We start from the raw sequence: 15,814 nt of genomic DNA, 5'->3' as shown, positions 1-15,814 counted from the left end.
AAAAATTGAAATGACACTTTAAGGGTTTGTAAGGCTAAACTTTGATTTTGTTCTCACCACTTTGGCCAAGGGTTCTCTGACCATTCCCTGCTCTGGCTGTTGTTGCTGCTGTTGCATTTGTGGCTGCTGTTGCACTGGTGTAGGCTGTTCTTGTATAACAAATTGTGAGCCCGATGTTAGCGTATAACGATTACCAATCATCACATGACTGCAGATATATAAGATCACAGCAATATTGATAAGTATACTGCAGCGCAGTAGCCAATTTCGTCGTGTGAACATTTTCTGGCCCAATGGTTCAAAACGCATTTTAAATGCGTTTTCCGTGGTTGACGAATTTAAAGATGCGTAGGTAATTTTGAAGCTGTTATTTATATACGACTTTCCTCAATAATCTCTCCCACAGTGGAGTCTAGGCTTTGGGAGGTTTAAAAAAAGGAAGCTGGAAATAAAAAAAACATAGGGGATTTATTATTTAACATTTAATGGATAATTTATAGGTTAGGTTAAGTGACAGGTACCAAGCAAACGTACAATAGTTGCCAGCTGCGCAAGAAGATGAAATAGAGAGAGAGAGAGAGAGAGAGAAACGAAATAGAAAGCCTAAGCACTCTCCACAGAAACTGAAAACCCTCAACGGCCTAATTCACATCTGGGAAGCCACATCAGGACCTTACAGACTTCCAGAATGCCAAGAGGGTCATGCTTAGAGAAGAAAGGAGGTATTCACCCATAAGCCAACGTAGTTTTCCGTACCAACGCGTGGATTTGGCACAGCAGATGCTCCGCCTCCAGCCCATCCTCATTGCCACAGACCCTGCAGAAATCCTCATTGTCTTGAGACCGGTTGCGGTAGCAGATGCGGTAAATGGCTACCGGGTGAATGTAGTCCTTGGAGAACGACCGCCTCCCATTGCACCTGAAGAAATTGACCTCCCCCGGCAAACCAGAGTAGTTCTGGCTCAATTACGTTCCGGCAGATGCAGCCGTCTCATCTCCTATAGAGCAAGGATGGATGCCGACGTGCAAGATGTATGTCCCGATTGTAACCAGGGACCGCACGATACACGTCACCTGTTTAACTCCCCAGCCAGACTCACTCGACTCAGATCCAGATCCCTGTGGACGCACCCCATCTTAGTCGCAGAGTTCCTGGGTCTTGACACTCAACAGAATCAAGCAAACGAAAGATAGAACACAACAAACTGCTACAACAACAACTACTGCTACATACAGGGCATACTTCTCTCATATCAATCAGTGCAGTCAAATAGAAGTTAAAGCTCAATGATAAGGGGCCTTTAATGTTTTAACATAGCAGGATACCTCACAAAAGTCGCCAATATTAGTAAGGGGATAGCCACCACTGAAAACTTGTTTCAGATGTTTACGTCGGGGTTGTTCTACATGAAATGTGGCATGTGGAGGTAACGATCCTCGTCAAACTCCTAAAGATAAGTAAGCTCGTTCCGGTCCATAGGACCGATCTCTGCAAGAACGAGATGGTCATTGGTTATTAAAAGGAGCAAAAAAACTCGCCTTGTCATATCGAGCATCATAGGCGCTCAATATTTAAGCGAAAGCCGGTGCCGCCCGGCCTCTTACTGAGGCTTTCCACTCTATACCGCTGATAGTTCGCGACTGCAGTTGCAGCTACTCCGTATACGAAGAATCCCACTATCCGCAGCCTGTGGACGCGCCCGGTAGCTCTCAGCTGAGCTTCTCGTGATAACTAAATAATAGTTATCCACGGTGGTCATCATTAAACTCATTGGCTATAAAAAGGCGCCAACAACTCGCCTTGTCACATCGATCATTATAGGCACTCTAATGAGTTATCCCGCGCCGAAGCAGTCACCGTTCAGGACTCCCAGCAGAATCCTACCACGATATAAACATGGCAACGATCTGACAGCAGCTCCCGATAAGCCTCGGCCTCACATATATTGGGACAGTTTGACAGGGATGTCATTTCCTACCAAGGATCACATCCAAGGCAGAGAGGATCGCAAAAAACTCAAACAGTGAACCCGTTCAGAAGCCTATATACCTCTTAGGAAATCAACAAACACTCCTGCCCCGGTGCCCCCAACCTGCTTGGACACATGCGTGTAAAAAGAGAGAGAGAGAGACAAAAGAAGGGTGAGAGGCCCCCATTCAAAAGCTACCTCTCCGGGAAGATAATCTCCAGGTCGCCATCGAAGAAATATCCGCCCGACCTAAAGTCTACCGCATTGCCTATACCACGTTGTTGTTGTAGCAGTGTGTTATACGCTGAGGCGGCAGCCCTTGCCGATGAAGAACTCCATCGGGTCAATCCGGTACGTACAACCGGCTGCCATACCACGTAGTACGTACAACCGGCTGCCAATGGCCTTTCGCAGAACAGAAGAATGCCCGTAATCCCATGAGCGCCATGTCCCTGACTCCCTACGTCTAAGGACAGTTCTCATTGCCGCTCATTCCAGGTAAAATGCGAATTGCAAATTTTCCCATGAACACTTCATTATAGAACAGGGGCACACTTCTCACATATCAATGAATGTTTTCCGATTCAAGTTTAAGCTCAATGATAATTTAGGTTAGGATTGGTTGAAAAGACGGTGTGGATATTAATCCGCCCCATGCCACTATGTACATACTTCTAAGCTTATTGTGCGCTCTAAAAACTAAAAAGTAACCTTGAAAAATAAAATTTTAAGTAAGGAATTCCGCGCTACATACAAAATACTTTATTGTTTTCCATACCACTCCCCTAAGTTGATTCATGTCTGGTATTGTGTCCCCACCTACGTACCGCTGTCTTTAAGCCGCGAAATCCGCGCAATGGCATAGGAAAGGCTCTAACGTCTCATCATCTTCCCCACGTGTCCTACACATGCTATCGCTTGCCGCACCGATTTTGCATAAGTGAATTTGTAGTCCTACATGTCCCGTTATGACACCAAAAGCTATACTGACCTTCTGCTTACTTCCTTTCAGTAATAGCCTCGTCTCTCACGATCCGGATCACGCCATAGGATTTTCGCCGTCCAACCGACCGTTTCGCTTTGCCACAGTGTTGCCTGCGCATTCGTCGCCCACTGCCTTAACTCGGACTGCGTCGACCCGAAAGGCTTCGGGTTCACCATGTTTATTGACGACAGTCCTCTGACCTTCACCGCCAAATCGTCTGCCCTTTCATTTCCCCTTACTCCGTTATGGCCCGACACCTATAATGCGTTCGTCGCCCACGCCCTTACATCGGACTGCGTCGACCCGAAAGGCTTCGGGTTAATCAAGTTTATTGACGGCAATTCTCTAGCCTTTACTGCCAAATCGTCTGTCCTTTCATTTCCCCTTACTCCGTTATGGCCTGACACCCAAACGATGCGGATCTTGCCATCCTCAGAGAAGGCGTCAATCTCCTTCTTACACTGCAAGACAGTACGTGACCATACCTTTCAGCTTGTTATTGCCCTTATGGCCATTTTACTGTCCGTAAAGATGTTCTTAATCGATGTCCTCGCGTTAGTATCACACCACCTTAGGAATTCCGTGATCGCCCGGATCTCCGCCTGAAGGACCGTATTATGGTCAGACAGTCTTAGAGATATCAGTTCCTGGGTTCTCAATGTAGACCCCCAGGCCCACTCTGTCTTCTAGCTTTGATTCATCCGTGTAACATGATCTTCCAGATGTCGATACTAGGTTTCCGTCAGTCCAAGACTGTGCCGCTGGCAGCAGTACCTCGCACTCGATCTCAAGTGTCGTCTTAGGTATCCGATCGGAAACCTCTTCCCTTCCTTCCAGATTGCCTATAGTCGCCTCGATTTTACCGCAATGGTATGAGCTGCTCCCATCCTCAATCCATTCTCCCATCGCCTTAAGTCTAATAGCCGCAATGGCTGCCTCAAGATCAATGATAAGGCACCTTATTTTTATAGTCAAGTCCGAACGGGGTGCTATACCCCTTTGGAGTGTAGTTTTTATTTGGCTTAGTATCTCACAAATGTCGCCAGCATTATAACCACCACACGGGATAGCTGTGAGCACCACACATGCTGCAACATTGAGGTCCGATTTGTGTGGTGGTGTTCATGCCTGTCACGAGAAGCTTAGCTGCGAGCTACCGGTCGCCTCCACAGGTTGCGGATAGTGGAATGCTCCATACGGAATAGTTGCAACGGCGGTCGCGGACAATTAACTGTATCGGTAGGAGAGCTTCAGGGAGAGGCCGGGTGGCACCGGGTCTTGCATAAATACTGAGTGCCTAGATGCTCGATATGACAAGGCGAGTTATTGGTGCTTTTAAATAACCAATAGCCAGCATGTTCCCGCGGTGATCGATCCTTTGGACCGGAACGAGTGTGCACACTTAAAGGAGCGTGACCTCCACATGAAAACGTGGCTACAAAAACAACAACAATCGCTGAAAAGTTTTTTTTCATGTTCTTGCCAGGATTCGAAACCAGGTGTTCAGCGTCATGCCCCACCTCTGCCTCGGGGTGGCATCCCGCGCTATCACGTAGAATTGCAAAAGTTTCAGATCAACAAGGCCTCGCTCGGATCTCTCCTCTTTGCCCCCAACATCAGCACAGCCGCAATTCCCTGCACCTTCTCCACCAAACCACGAAGACCCACCCTCCCCAAGCCAGATGCCACACCAGACCCGCATAGGTGAGAATCAATCAAACCACTGCAGCGAACGTCCAATGGACCGCCCTGGTCTAAGGGGCCAATAAGAATAGAGCGCATTCAGCCATTCTTTAGCTCCCTCGTTGCTTTCAACCTCTGGTCAAGAATGAAGGCCTTCTGGGCAGCTCCATTCCGTCCAGAACTGGCCCCTTAAACTCGCCATAACTCCACCGTCCGGTGAACAGCACCAGCTCTGTCTTTATGGAGTTTCTTCCAAGCCCGTTGCCCCCTACACATATCTAGACAGCTTCCTTAGCGCTCCCTGTAGGATATCCCTGATCGTAGAGAGAAAGCGGCATCAGCACCCCCAACCTCATTCACTGTCTCACCCTCAAAAGACCTTAGAATCCGAGTGAGGTTTTCCCTCAGGTGTTGTTGGTTACAACAACCTAAAAAGGGGGACCGCCACGTCAACCAGAGAATAATGTATGCACCCCCAACTTCACGATATTAAAAACTCATCCTATGTCCAAGAGGCCCGTCCCCAAGTTCTCTTCTATGTGTTTGGCTGCCATGGGATTATGTGAGACCTATAGTTGTTGTTGTTGTTGTAGCAGTGTGTTGTTAACTGGGGCGGCAACTCTTGCCGATAAAGGATTCCATCGAGTCAATCCGGTGTGTACAACCTGCTACCATGGGATTGTGTGTGGCCTATAGTATTTGGGCTCGGTTTCTCCGCCTTGGGAATAAAAACTACCCTAACCACCCAGTCGGCATATAGCCAAGCAAAACACCGACCCTAAATATGCCCACAAGAAGCCGTATGGCATACGATTGCTGGGATATACAACTCGGCCTGGTCGCTTTGCAAGGCCTAAAAGAATAAATCGCGCGGACTATCATCTTCTCTGACATCATGGTCTGAATCAAGGACATTGACTCAGCACTGCTCTGTATCCGAGGAAAATCGGTAACATGGGAAGTCATCGGTCCACAGGCCCTATTCAAGCACCCCGGAAAGAGTATGAAGCTAAGAGTTCGAGAGTTTCTCGGAAGTAGACTCTGTGCAAGTCTCGTCAACTCTTAGAAAACTCCCGAGGATCCTTGGGACGTTAGGAAATACTTTCCGAAACCTAGAGAACTCGCTCACCCCTTTAATAGGACTCTTTTAGCCGATGTCGTATCGCTTTTGTACCGGTTCAGGGACTCCTTATACGGGCCCTAACCCATACTCAGTCTGGTGTGACTGGTCCTGTTATTGAGCCTGCTCGTAGTACGGCTCTGCTCCCTCTTCTACGAAACTGGCTGATATCTCTTACCTGGGTAGATCAAAAACAGCCCTCCAATAGGAGACTCTTTTAGACGATATCGTATTGCCCTTGTACCGGTTCAGGGACTCCCTATACTGGTCCTAATCCATACTCAGTCTGATGCGACTGGTAGAGCCTACTCGTAGTACGGCTCTGCTCTCTATTTTACGAAACTGGCTGCGATCTCTTACCTGGGTAGATACAAGACAGTTCGTTTTAGCTATACACCATGGCCCCTGCCTCCGACTCAAGCTCCCTTGTAACATCAAGCTTAGTGCTTATGGTTCGAAGCTTCGTATCAACGCCTTCAGCGTGCATCTGGGGTTCCTGAGTGATTATTCATTGACCGTGAACACTACCAGGTTGAATTTGGCCACCAATTCGTCAGAACCGTCTCATGAAGAACCAAGAGGGCCTTATACAGCCTCGTTCCCGGTCTTGACTCACTGCTTAGTGTAAGTGATTTGCTTGGTAGTCTCTTCACATGCAAAAAACATACCAGACAGACAGTGGGAAGACTTCTCTAATAGCAACACCTGCTTTCAGACTTTGAATTTTAGCTCAAGAACAGGGGCCTCCTAATTTCACATAAGTCTGAGAGGGGTGAAGGGTTTTCCTTCTGGTCGAAGGTATAACGAACTATAACTAGGATAATTTTTTCCACATAATATTTGTAGAACATTCACTTTGTACAAAGACTACTTTACATTTTGAAATAATTTTTATTTCCATCGCATTACCCTTGAAAATGAATTGGACTTTTTTTTCTATGAAAATTTTCATTGTCGCATACATACAGATCTTTAGAATTTTCAAAGACGGTCGAAAATTTCCTCTTAAAAAATAAAATATTTTTTCATCTTTGCCTAACCCTCTGAAAACGCTCATTACTTACAAATCAAGATGCGTGAAATTGTGCATATTCAAGCTGGCCAGTGTGGCAACCAAATTGGTGGAAAATTCTGGGAGGTCATATCGGATGAACATTGCATCGACGCCACAGGAACCTATTATGGCGACAGCGATTTGCAATTGGAACGCATCAATGTCTACTATAATGAGGCCACCGGAGCAAAATATGTACCAAGAGCTATTTTGGTAGATTTGGAGCCGGGCACAATGGATTCGGTAAGATCGGGGGCATTTGGTCAGATTTTCCGGCCCGACAATTTTGTGTTTGGCCAATCGGGAGCTGGTAATAATTGGGCCAAAGGCCATTATACTGAAGGCGCAGAATTGGTTGATTCCGTTTTGGATGTGGTGCGCAAGGAAGCCGAGGGATGTGATTGTCTACAGGTAAGATCATTTTGCAATTTTTACCATATATACAATATAAAATAAATTTTAGGGCTTTCAATTGACGCACTCATTGGGTGGTGGCACTGGCTCTGGCATGGGCACCTTATTAATATCAAAAATTCGCGAAGAATATCCCGACCGCATTATGACCACATTTTCGGTGGTGCCTTCGCCCAAGGTCTCTGATACCGTGGTGGAACCATACAATGCCACCTTAAGTGTCCATCAATTGGTTGAGAACACGGATGAGACCTTTTGTATTGATAATGAGGCTCTCTATGACATTTGCTTCAGAACCCTCAAATTGACCACCCCTACTTATGGTGATTTGAATCACTTGGTTTCGGCCACCATGTCAGGGGTAACCACCTGTCTCCGTTTCCCTGGCCAATTGAATGCTGATTTGAGAAAACTGGCAGTAAATATGGTACCTTTTCCCCGCCTGCATTTCTTTATGCCTGGGTTTGCACCACTTACATCTCGCGGCTCACAACAATATCGGGCTCTAACTGTGCCCGAATTAACTCAACAAATGTTTGATGCCAAAAATATGATGGCTGCTTGTGATCCCAGACATGGACGTTATCTTACCGTGGCAGCCATATTTCGTGGCCGCATGTCCATGAAGGAGGTGGACGAACAAATGTTGAATATTCAAAATAAGAACAGCAGCTTCTTTGTGGAATGGATACCCAACAACTGTAAAACAGCTGTCTGTGATATACCACCCAGAGGTCTAAAAATGTCAGCCACCTTCATTGGCAACTCCACTGCCATACAAGAGCTATTCAAACGTATCTCGGAGCAATTTACTGCCATGTTTCGCCGTAAGGCCTTCCTTCATTGGTATACGGGCGAGGGCATGGACGAAATGGAATTTACCGAAGCCGAAAGCAACATGAATGATCTGGTATCGGAATATCAACAGTATCAAGAGGCCACAGCCGATGAGGAAGGTGAATTCGACGAAGATGAAGAAGCTGGTGGCGATGAGTAAAACTTAGAGTAGAAATCTATTGAGCTTAGCTTTAGTTTTTTTTTTTATTTTACTGCGTTTAATGGATTGATTTTTTGACTTTGTATGAAAAAATATATGATTATCTTAACATATTTAAATAAAAATTTCAGTATGTATGTACCATATGTACCTTTTAGTTGAGTTCCAAAATGCAGCGATCAGTGTGTATGTATATAGATCAGAAATTTTAGTAACGGATTCTAGGTTTTGGTTAAGGGCAAATACACACACACACTACCATTTAAAGTTCTTAGTAACCATTCTCTTGGTAATTGGTAGTTTAAGTACCCTTTCCATTAGGAAAGGTAAGCTCTAGTACCATTTCCATTGGGAGATGGTAGTTTTAATACCCTTTCCACTAGGAAAGGTTAGTTTAAGTACCCTTAAAATTGGTAAAGGGTAATTTTAGTACCCTTTCTATTGGTAAAGGGTAATTTTAGTAGCTTTCTATTGGGAGAGGGTGGTTTTAATACCGTTTCCATTGGGAAAGGGTAGTTTTAGTGCCCTTTTCATTGGGAAAGGGTAGTTTTAGTACACTTTCCATTGAGAAAGTTTAGTTTTAGTACCCTTTCCATAAGGAAAGTTTAGTTTTAGTACCCTTTCCATAAGGAAAGGTTAGTTTTAGTACCCTTTAAATTGGTAAAGGGTAATTTTAGTACCCTTTCTATTGGGAAATGGTAGTTTTAGTATCCTTTCAATTAGGAAAGGGTAGTTTTAGTACCCTTTTCATTGGGAAAGGGTAGTTTTAGTACACTTTCCATTGAGAAGGTAGTTTTAGTATCCTTTCCATTGGGAAAGTTTAGATTTAGTACCCTTTCCATAAGGAAAGGTTAGTTTTAGTACCCTTTAAATTGGTAAAGGGTAATTTTAGTACCCTTTCTATTGGGAAATGGTAGTTTTAGTATCCTTTCAATTAGGAAAGGATAGTTCTAGTATCCTTTCAATTAGGAAAGGATAGTTCTAGTACCCTTTTCATTTGGAAAGGGTAGTTTTAATACCCTTACTACTAGGAAAGGTAAGTTTTAGTACCCTTTCTATTCGGAAAGGGTAGTTTTAATACCCTTTTCCATTGGGAAAGGGTAGTTTTAGTACCCTTTCCATTACGAAAGGGTAGTTTTAGTACCCTTTCCATTAGGAAAGGGTAGTTTTAGTACCCTTTCCATTAGGAAAGGATAGTTCTAGTACCCTTTTTATTCGGAAAGGTTAGTTTTAATACCCTTTTCCATTGGGAAAGGATAGTTCTAGTGCCCTTTCCATTGGAAGAGGGTAGTTTTAGTACCCTTACCATTGGGAAAGGGTAGTTTTAGTACCCTTTTTTGTAATTTTTTTTTCCATTAGGAAAGCCTAGTTTTTTTACCCTTTCCATTGGAAAGGGTAGTTTTAGTACACTTTCTATTGGGAAAGGGTAGTTTATGTGCCCTTCCATCGGGAAAGTGTAGTTTTTGTACCCTTTCCATTAAGAAAGGATAGTTCTAATACCCTTTCCATTGGGAGAGGGTAGTTTTAGTACCTTTTCCATTAGTAAAGGGTAATTTTAGTACCCTTCCATTGGGAAAGGGTAGTTTTAGTACCCTTTCCATTGGAAAAATATAGTTTTATTACCCTTTCCATTGGGAAAGGGTAGAGTTAGTACTCTTTCCATTGGGAAGGAGTACCTTTAGTAACCTTCCCGTTGGGTAAGGCTATTATAACTACCATTTACATTGGGTAAGGATGATTTAACTACCCTTCCCCTTGTTGTTGTATCAGCTTGTAGTGTTCTATCTTTCGTCTGCCTGAGATTGAGTCGAGTGGGTATGGCTGGGCAGTTAAACATGTGACATGTATCGTGCGGTCCCATGTCACAATCGGGACATACATTTTGCAGGTCGTCGGCATCAATCCTTGCTCTGTAGGCGTTGAAGCGGCTGTATCTGCCGGAACGTAATTGCGCCAGAACTACTCTGGTTTGCCGGGGGAGGTCAATTACTTCAGGTGCAATGGGAGGCGGTCGTTCTCCAAGGACTACGTTCACCCGGTAGCTAACGTGTCTACATAATTGTTGTCTATACCTGCTTGATTGAGAGGTTCTCTCTTGTAGCGCAGAACCACACGCTCTACATCATGTAGATCTACCTTAAAGCTTCTGGGCGGTGGATATCTCTCCACAAGATGATGATTTGGATGTAACACCAAAAGGTGTTGCTTAGACAGCTTGTAGTTATGTCTTCGCACGTGTAGGATTTTTGTCTCCTTATGGAGTTGGTCCACATGAGAACTGAGGAGACAGCCCGACGCAGTTGGGAGGGCGGCATTCTGACAGATCTTTACATTATTCCACTGCGTTCCACAGAGCCGACGAGACCACATTGGCACTGCATAACTTACCACGGGCGACCAATTGCTTTGAACGTAGTCAACAAGGTTTCTTTATCTGCAACCCAAGTGCTGCCGGCAAGTGACTTGAATACCTTGTTTCTACTTTTGACTTTATTGCAAATTGCTGTGGCATGTGGGAAGAATGTATAAGAGCTATCACAGTATTTTGGGACACTTGAATCAAATCTCCATCGTCCATCACAGTCAGCTTGGCAATCACCTCACGCGTATCTGTAGTGAACAATGTGGCTGAAGACTTGGTGGCAGATATCTTTAGATTTCTTGCAGCGAAATATGAGGCAAGTTCGTTGAGATAGACGTTCAACCTATCGCAGATGTCAACAATGGATGGCGGGCCTGATGCCATGATCGTACAATCGCACGAATATGATACGATCTCTATGCCGTCTGAAGGGGGTGGAATGGAGAATAGGTAGAGGTTAAACAGTGCCGGAAATATCACACCACCTTGGGGAACCCCTGTTTCACTCTACGGTGTTTCGACTTCTTATCCCTAAATTCCACAAATATCTGGCCACGACCACACAGATAATTCGCGACCCAGCGTTTCAGGCCTGGCTGGAGGGACGTGTTGGCGATGTCCTCAAATAATTTGGTATGGCTGACCGTGTCGAATGCCATTGATAGGTCCAGTGTCACGAGGACCGTCCTATCACATGGCCTGGGCTGATTGAAGCCACGGAAAATCTGTGCGGTGATGGCATGCAAAGCTGTTGTTGTGCAATGTAGTCTTCGTAATCCATGTTTATGCTCGGCGAATGGAAATTCTCCTACGACGCTCGGTAGGAGTAATGCCTCAAGCGTCTTTGCTACTTGTGAGAGAAGGGAGATCGGTCTGTACAACTCCCCCAAACTCGGGTCCTTTCCAGGCTTCAGTAGCGGGATTACTCTGCCCATTTTCCAGGCATCGGGAACTGTAAGAGTGTTCAAAGACAGGTTGAGCATAGTAGAAAGGTATTCAACTCCAGGTTAATCCAGATTCTGCAACATAAATGTAGAGATTCCGTCGGAGCCCAACGCCTTGGGCGATTTGGCGCCATGTATCACATTCGTAACTTCGCCCACGGTAAATTGTGATGGCTGTTCATTGGCTCGGAAAACACGAATTCGGAGAATGGCTCTCCTCCTTCCCTTGTCACTCTCGGGATGCACCATAAATTGACGGTTGAACAACCTGGCGCATCTCTTGGGATCAGTCACAGTTACGTGGCCAAAAGTTACTAAGGTCCTGGCATTCAATCTACCGGGGTTCGAGAATGACTTAACAGTAGGCCTCAGTTTACGTTCACCGGTACCTCAGTTACATTGCTCCAAGCGTTCCAGTCACAAATTCCGCTTATGTTCGTTGACTACCCTTTTTATCTCCATATTCAGCTCGTTGGTTTTGGGATTAGTGTGCAACGAATCCCATCACGTTCGTCTGCGAGTATCACTGCTATCGCCGGGAAATTGGGCCGTACTTGGGGTATTTGAACGGCTGATATAAAGCGAGCGGCTGCTGCGTTAATGATGTCTCGGAATTTCCTCTCGGCAACTAGCACATTTGAGGGGGTGTCGAGGGGTTATGTAGTCGGGTCGTCGGTGAGAATTATGGCAGGTGATCTGATTCCAAAGAAATGACGGCTTGCCAGGATATGTCACTTAGGAGATCAGGGGATGCAATGGACAAGTCTGGCGAGCGACTGCATCTCCTCGTAATCCTAATGGGGGCATCCTCATTCACCCTGAAAAACGAGGAGCCTGCAATCTGCTCTGCCAAAGGATGTCTTCACTGATCGTTATCTACGGGAGAATGCCAAGAAGCGTGATGCGCATTAAATTCCCCTTAAACCAGGCGATTATGGCCAAATAGTAGGCCACTAATGTCGGGCCTGTAAACTTGGATATTAATTGAGACCCAACATCTAACCGGCGGTATGTGCACCTTGTATAGCTCTATCTCGAAAGTACCAGAGTTGACTGCTATCCCCATACATACCATGAAGAAGTTACTAGTGCCAGGTGCACGGAATGGTTTATCACGAAGGCCGATCCCCCAACTCCACTTCTTTATCCTAACGTAGCACATTCTAACCGTGACAACTGTACAGGCTGCAGGTATTCGTCAGCTTTGTCTGCTGGGTAAGGGGAGTTGTACCCTATTCCTTGGTTAAGCATAGATTTTATAGCCTTTCCCTTGGAAAAGGGAAATAAATATCCTTTTCCTTGGACATGTTGTTTTAGTACACTTTGTCTTGGACAAGGGTTGCCTTGGGAAAGTTTAATTATATTTTACTCGGGAAAGTGGTAGTTTCAGTACTCAATCCATTGGGAAAGGGTAACGTAACGTCTGGCCGGGCAGTTAAATAGATGATGTGTGTCATGTGGTTTCTAGCAATCATACAGTGAAGTGCACAGTTGCCTTGTGGCTGGTGCCAGACCATAAATTCATAGGTATTATATTACATTGCCATAGATACAAGGTCTTTTTTCGCTACGGTACTTTTTAAATCATGAAACCTCGCCTTTCAAGGCTAGTCTAAAGCATGGGATTCCCATATGGTGGTTAACAAGCAATCTTCATTTTAAACGTTCTTTCTTATTGTTTATAATACATTCTTAAAGACTATGATATATAAAAACTAACCAGAAGAAGCATAACAAAAAGTTATTTCATTTTCTTTTTCAAAGATAGTTACGGGCTCTGGAAAATCTGCCCCTGGAACATCTTAGATCTTTTCTACTTTTTCGTAAAGAAACTCATAATATTCTGCTGTTTCGTTTTATTTCCAGCTGTTGGCGGTGTAGTCTTGGAGGATTTTGGTGATGATTTTTTGGATTCCTGTGGAGAAGTTTTCTTTGTAGGCGATTTCTTGACGCTAGCCGAGGACGAAGCGCTGGCAGGTGATTTCTTTTTTGTGGGTTGTGCTTTCTGTTTGGCCTTTTTAGTTATGACAAAGCCATCTTCATCTAAATAGGTTTCATTTTGTGAAGCTGGTTCATCCTCATCATCATCATCCTTTTCCTTCTTGGTAGCTTCATCCAACTTTTCTTGTTTCACCGATGGCTGTTGATCTTCCTCATCGTCATCATCGGAATCTATGATACGTCTACGCTTAGAGGCTGCTGGTTTTTTCTCTTCCTTTTCATCATCGTTTTCCATTTCGACATCTGATGAAATGATATCTCTCTTAAGGGCTTCCAAATTTTCCTCCTCATCTGAGGAGACAACTTCAGGCTCTTCCTCTTCATCATCATTGAAAAGTTGCACGGAGGTATTTGAGGATGATGACGACTTTTTGGTACTTTCAGTAGCCGATTTTGGTTTCTCTGCTTGCTTTTTAAAGAAATCTTCCATTTTCTTGGGTGTGGGAGGTTTAACCGCACCGCTTGATGATTTGGTTTGCTGCTTAGAGTCTTCATTCTTTTTTGCTGACGAGGATGAGCCAAAGAAGTTGTTGATGCTTCCTTTTTTAGCGGCTGGCTTGCTGGATTTCTCAGGGGAAGGTTTTTCAATTTTGGGCGATGGTTTCTTTTCAGTTTTCACTGACTGTGTAGGTTTTTTTGTTGGACTCTCTTTCTTGGCCTCTGGCTGTTTGACTTCCTTCTTCTCGTTTTTGATTTCTTTAGATGTCACTGGTTTATCATTCCCTGAACCATTGTTGACATGACCATTCATACCAGCTCTTTGTTTAACACCTTGCTCAACACTCATGGGCTTGAATATGGCTGCCGGCGTTTTGGCTCCTCCCGCCACTTCGATTGCATACAGTGCGGATTCTGCATTTTCCAACTTTTTCATCCAATCCTTCAATTTGGCTTCTTCCACCACCTTGTAGATTTCCTTGTAGTCTTTATTCTCCTTACGCTGCTTGCCATGGACCACATAGAACTTTTCAAATTTTAGCTTTTGTTTTTTCTCCTGTTCCTTAACAAAATCGCCAACAATGCTATTGACTTCGTTGTGAGTCAGCTTGTAATCGTCCAGCAGCTGGGTCATCAGAACTCTGCGATCGAAGGTAACCAAACAATTGTTTAAATCTTCTTTAAGTTTCGTGGAACCCATAATGATTGGAGATGATTATTTGAGTATTATGATTTTGTTAATTTCTGGACAACTAGCCAAAATAGGAATCCCAAAGAAGACTTTCGACTAATCGATAAATCGACTTTGGAGTAATCGATTAGTTGACTTTTTGTCTAAAAAAGTCGAAGTCGTCTTTCAAGAAGTAGAAGTAAAAAAAATAACGAAAAGTCAAAATGTGTCGAATGGTCCTTTTATACGGCACATCATGATCGTAGTCATCGTTTGTACGTGTTGACTTTAACTTCTTTGATATTATTCAATTTTTCATACTTTACTTCTCGTTTTATAATTTTGTTTGGCACGGAACGAGCTTTTCAATATCTGTCATTTAATGATTACACATACCTTTGTAAACGATAATCGATAGCAGCCATTCATCGAAAAAAATCATGTGACTGATTTTTCAGTCACGACTGATGGTTACGCATACACCTTTCTTTTCACAAATATTATAACAATGACCATGCATCAGATGTGCTATGAAAACTGCGCATAAAGGCACCGACTGCTTCGACTTTCTCTGCAATGGCTACAATAGTATGAAGGTATAGGGCGCGTTGCCCCTTCCCCAATTTGGCATTGCCTATTACTCATGATACCATTAAAATGCTGTGTCCACATTGACTCATTTTGCTTATGTCGTTTTGAGCAAAATCTCAAACGTTCACACTACTTGAGATGTTTTGTATATTGCATTTTTTCACAATCCAGCATGTTAGGATGTTTTGTTAGGATGTATTTTGTTCTAGCTTTATCTGTATAAGTTTTTTATCTTATAATTTGTTTTTTTTTTTTTTTTGAAAATTCATAACTTATTTTGACATTACTTTGGGCTGTGTTTGTTTAGCATAATCTACCCCCAACGAAACTACCTTGATGGTGATTGAGTAACAGGTATGACGTGGTATGATACAGTGAGCGAAAGAGAGAACAACAGCTATTTGACGAATACCATATCATATAAACAACCCTGTTCTTAAAAAGGGTTGAAATGTGGTGTAACGGTTTGGTGGAATTTGAATTTATATGGGGCAGAGGAAAATTTGAGAAGATGGATTTATTGAACGATAAATACAGTTTGTATAAGTAGAAAGAGCAACTGTATGTTGCAACTTCTGTAGAATC

General features: G+C 43.9%; 3 protein-coding genes across 7 annotated transcripts in view; 1 reads left to right on the top strand and 2 right to left on the bottom strand.

Moving 5' to 3' along the window:
- LOC106085833 (beta-1,4-glucuronyltransferase 1) overlaps nt 1–15,814 on the bottom strand; it is a 384,493-nt gene that overhangs the window by 37,761 nt on the left and 330,918 nt on the right. For 4 of the 5 annotated variants that reach the window (XR_009397680.1, XR_009397679.1, XR_009397681.1 and 1 more), the window contains exon 5: nt 58–442. Coding sequence is in view for 1 of the 5 variants with exons in the window: in XM_059365220.1 (XP_059221203.1) it covers nt 58–309 (252 nt within the window). In the remaining 4 variants the exon portion in view is untranslated. Of the gene's footprint in view, nt 1–57; nt 443–8,374; nt 8,432–15,814 lie in introns of those variants that run through there. The other variant, XR_009397682.1, reaches the window with a different exon arrangement.
- Nucleotides 6,705–8,369, top strand: LOC106085834 (tubulin beta-2 chain). Its single transcript, XM_013250269.2, has 2 exons — nt 6,705–7,223; nt 7,276–8,369. Exons 1-2 carry the CDS (start codon nt 6,831–6,833, stop codon nt 8,221–8,223), a joined length of 1,341 nt encoding a protein of 446 aa, XP_013105723.1. The 5' UTR covers nt 6,705–6,830; the 3' UTR covers nt 8,224–8,369.
- LOC106085836 (DNA polymerase delta subunit 3) lies at nt 13,182–14,780 on the bottom strand. Its single transcript, XM_013250270.2, has one exon. It carries the CDS (start codon nt 14,666–14,668, stop codon nt 13,343–13,345), a length of 1,326 nt encoding a protein of 441 aa, XP_013105724.2. The 5' UTR covers nt 14,669–14,780; the 3' UTR covers nt 13,182–13,342.

This window comes from Stomoxys calcitrans, chromosome 3 (genome assembly GCF_963082655.1).
Source record: "Stomoxys calcitrans chromosome 3, idStoCalc2.1, whole genome shotgun sequence".
NCBI classification, from domain to species: domain Eukaryota; kingdom Metazoa; phylum Arthropoda; class Insecta; order Diptera; family Muscidae; genus Stomoxys; species Stomoxys calcitrans.
Note: the sequence above shows the minus strand (reverse complement) of the source record. Positions and strands in the feature narration are given on the sequence as shown.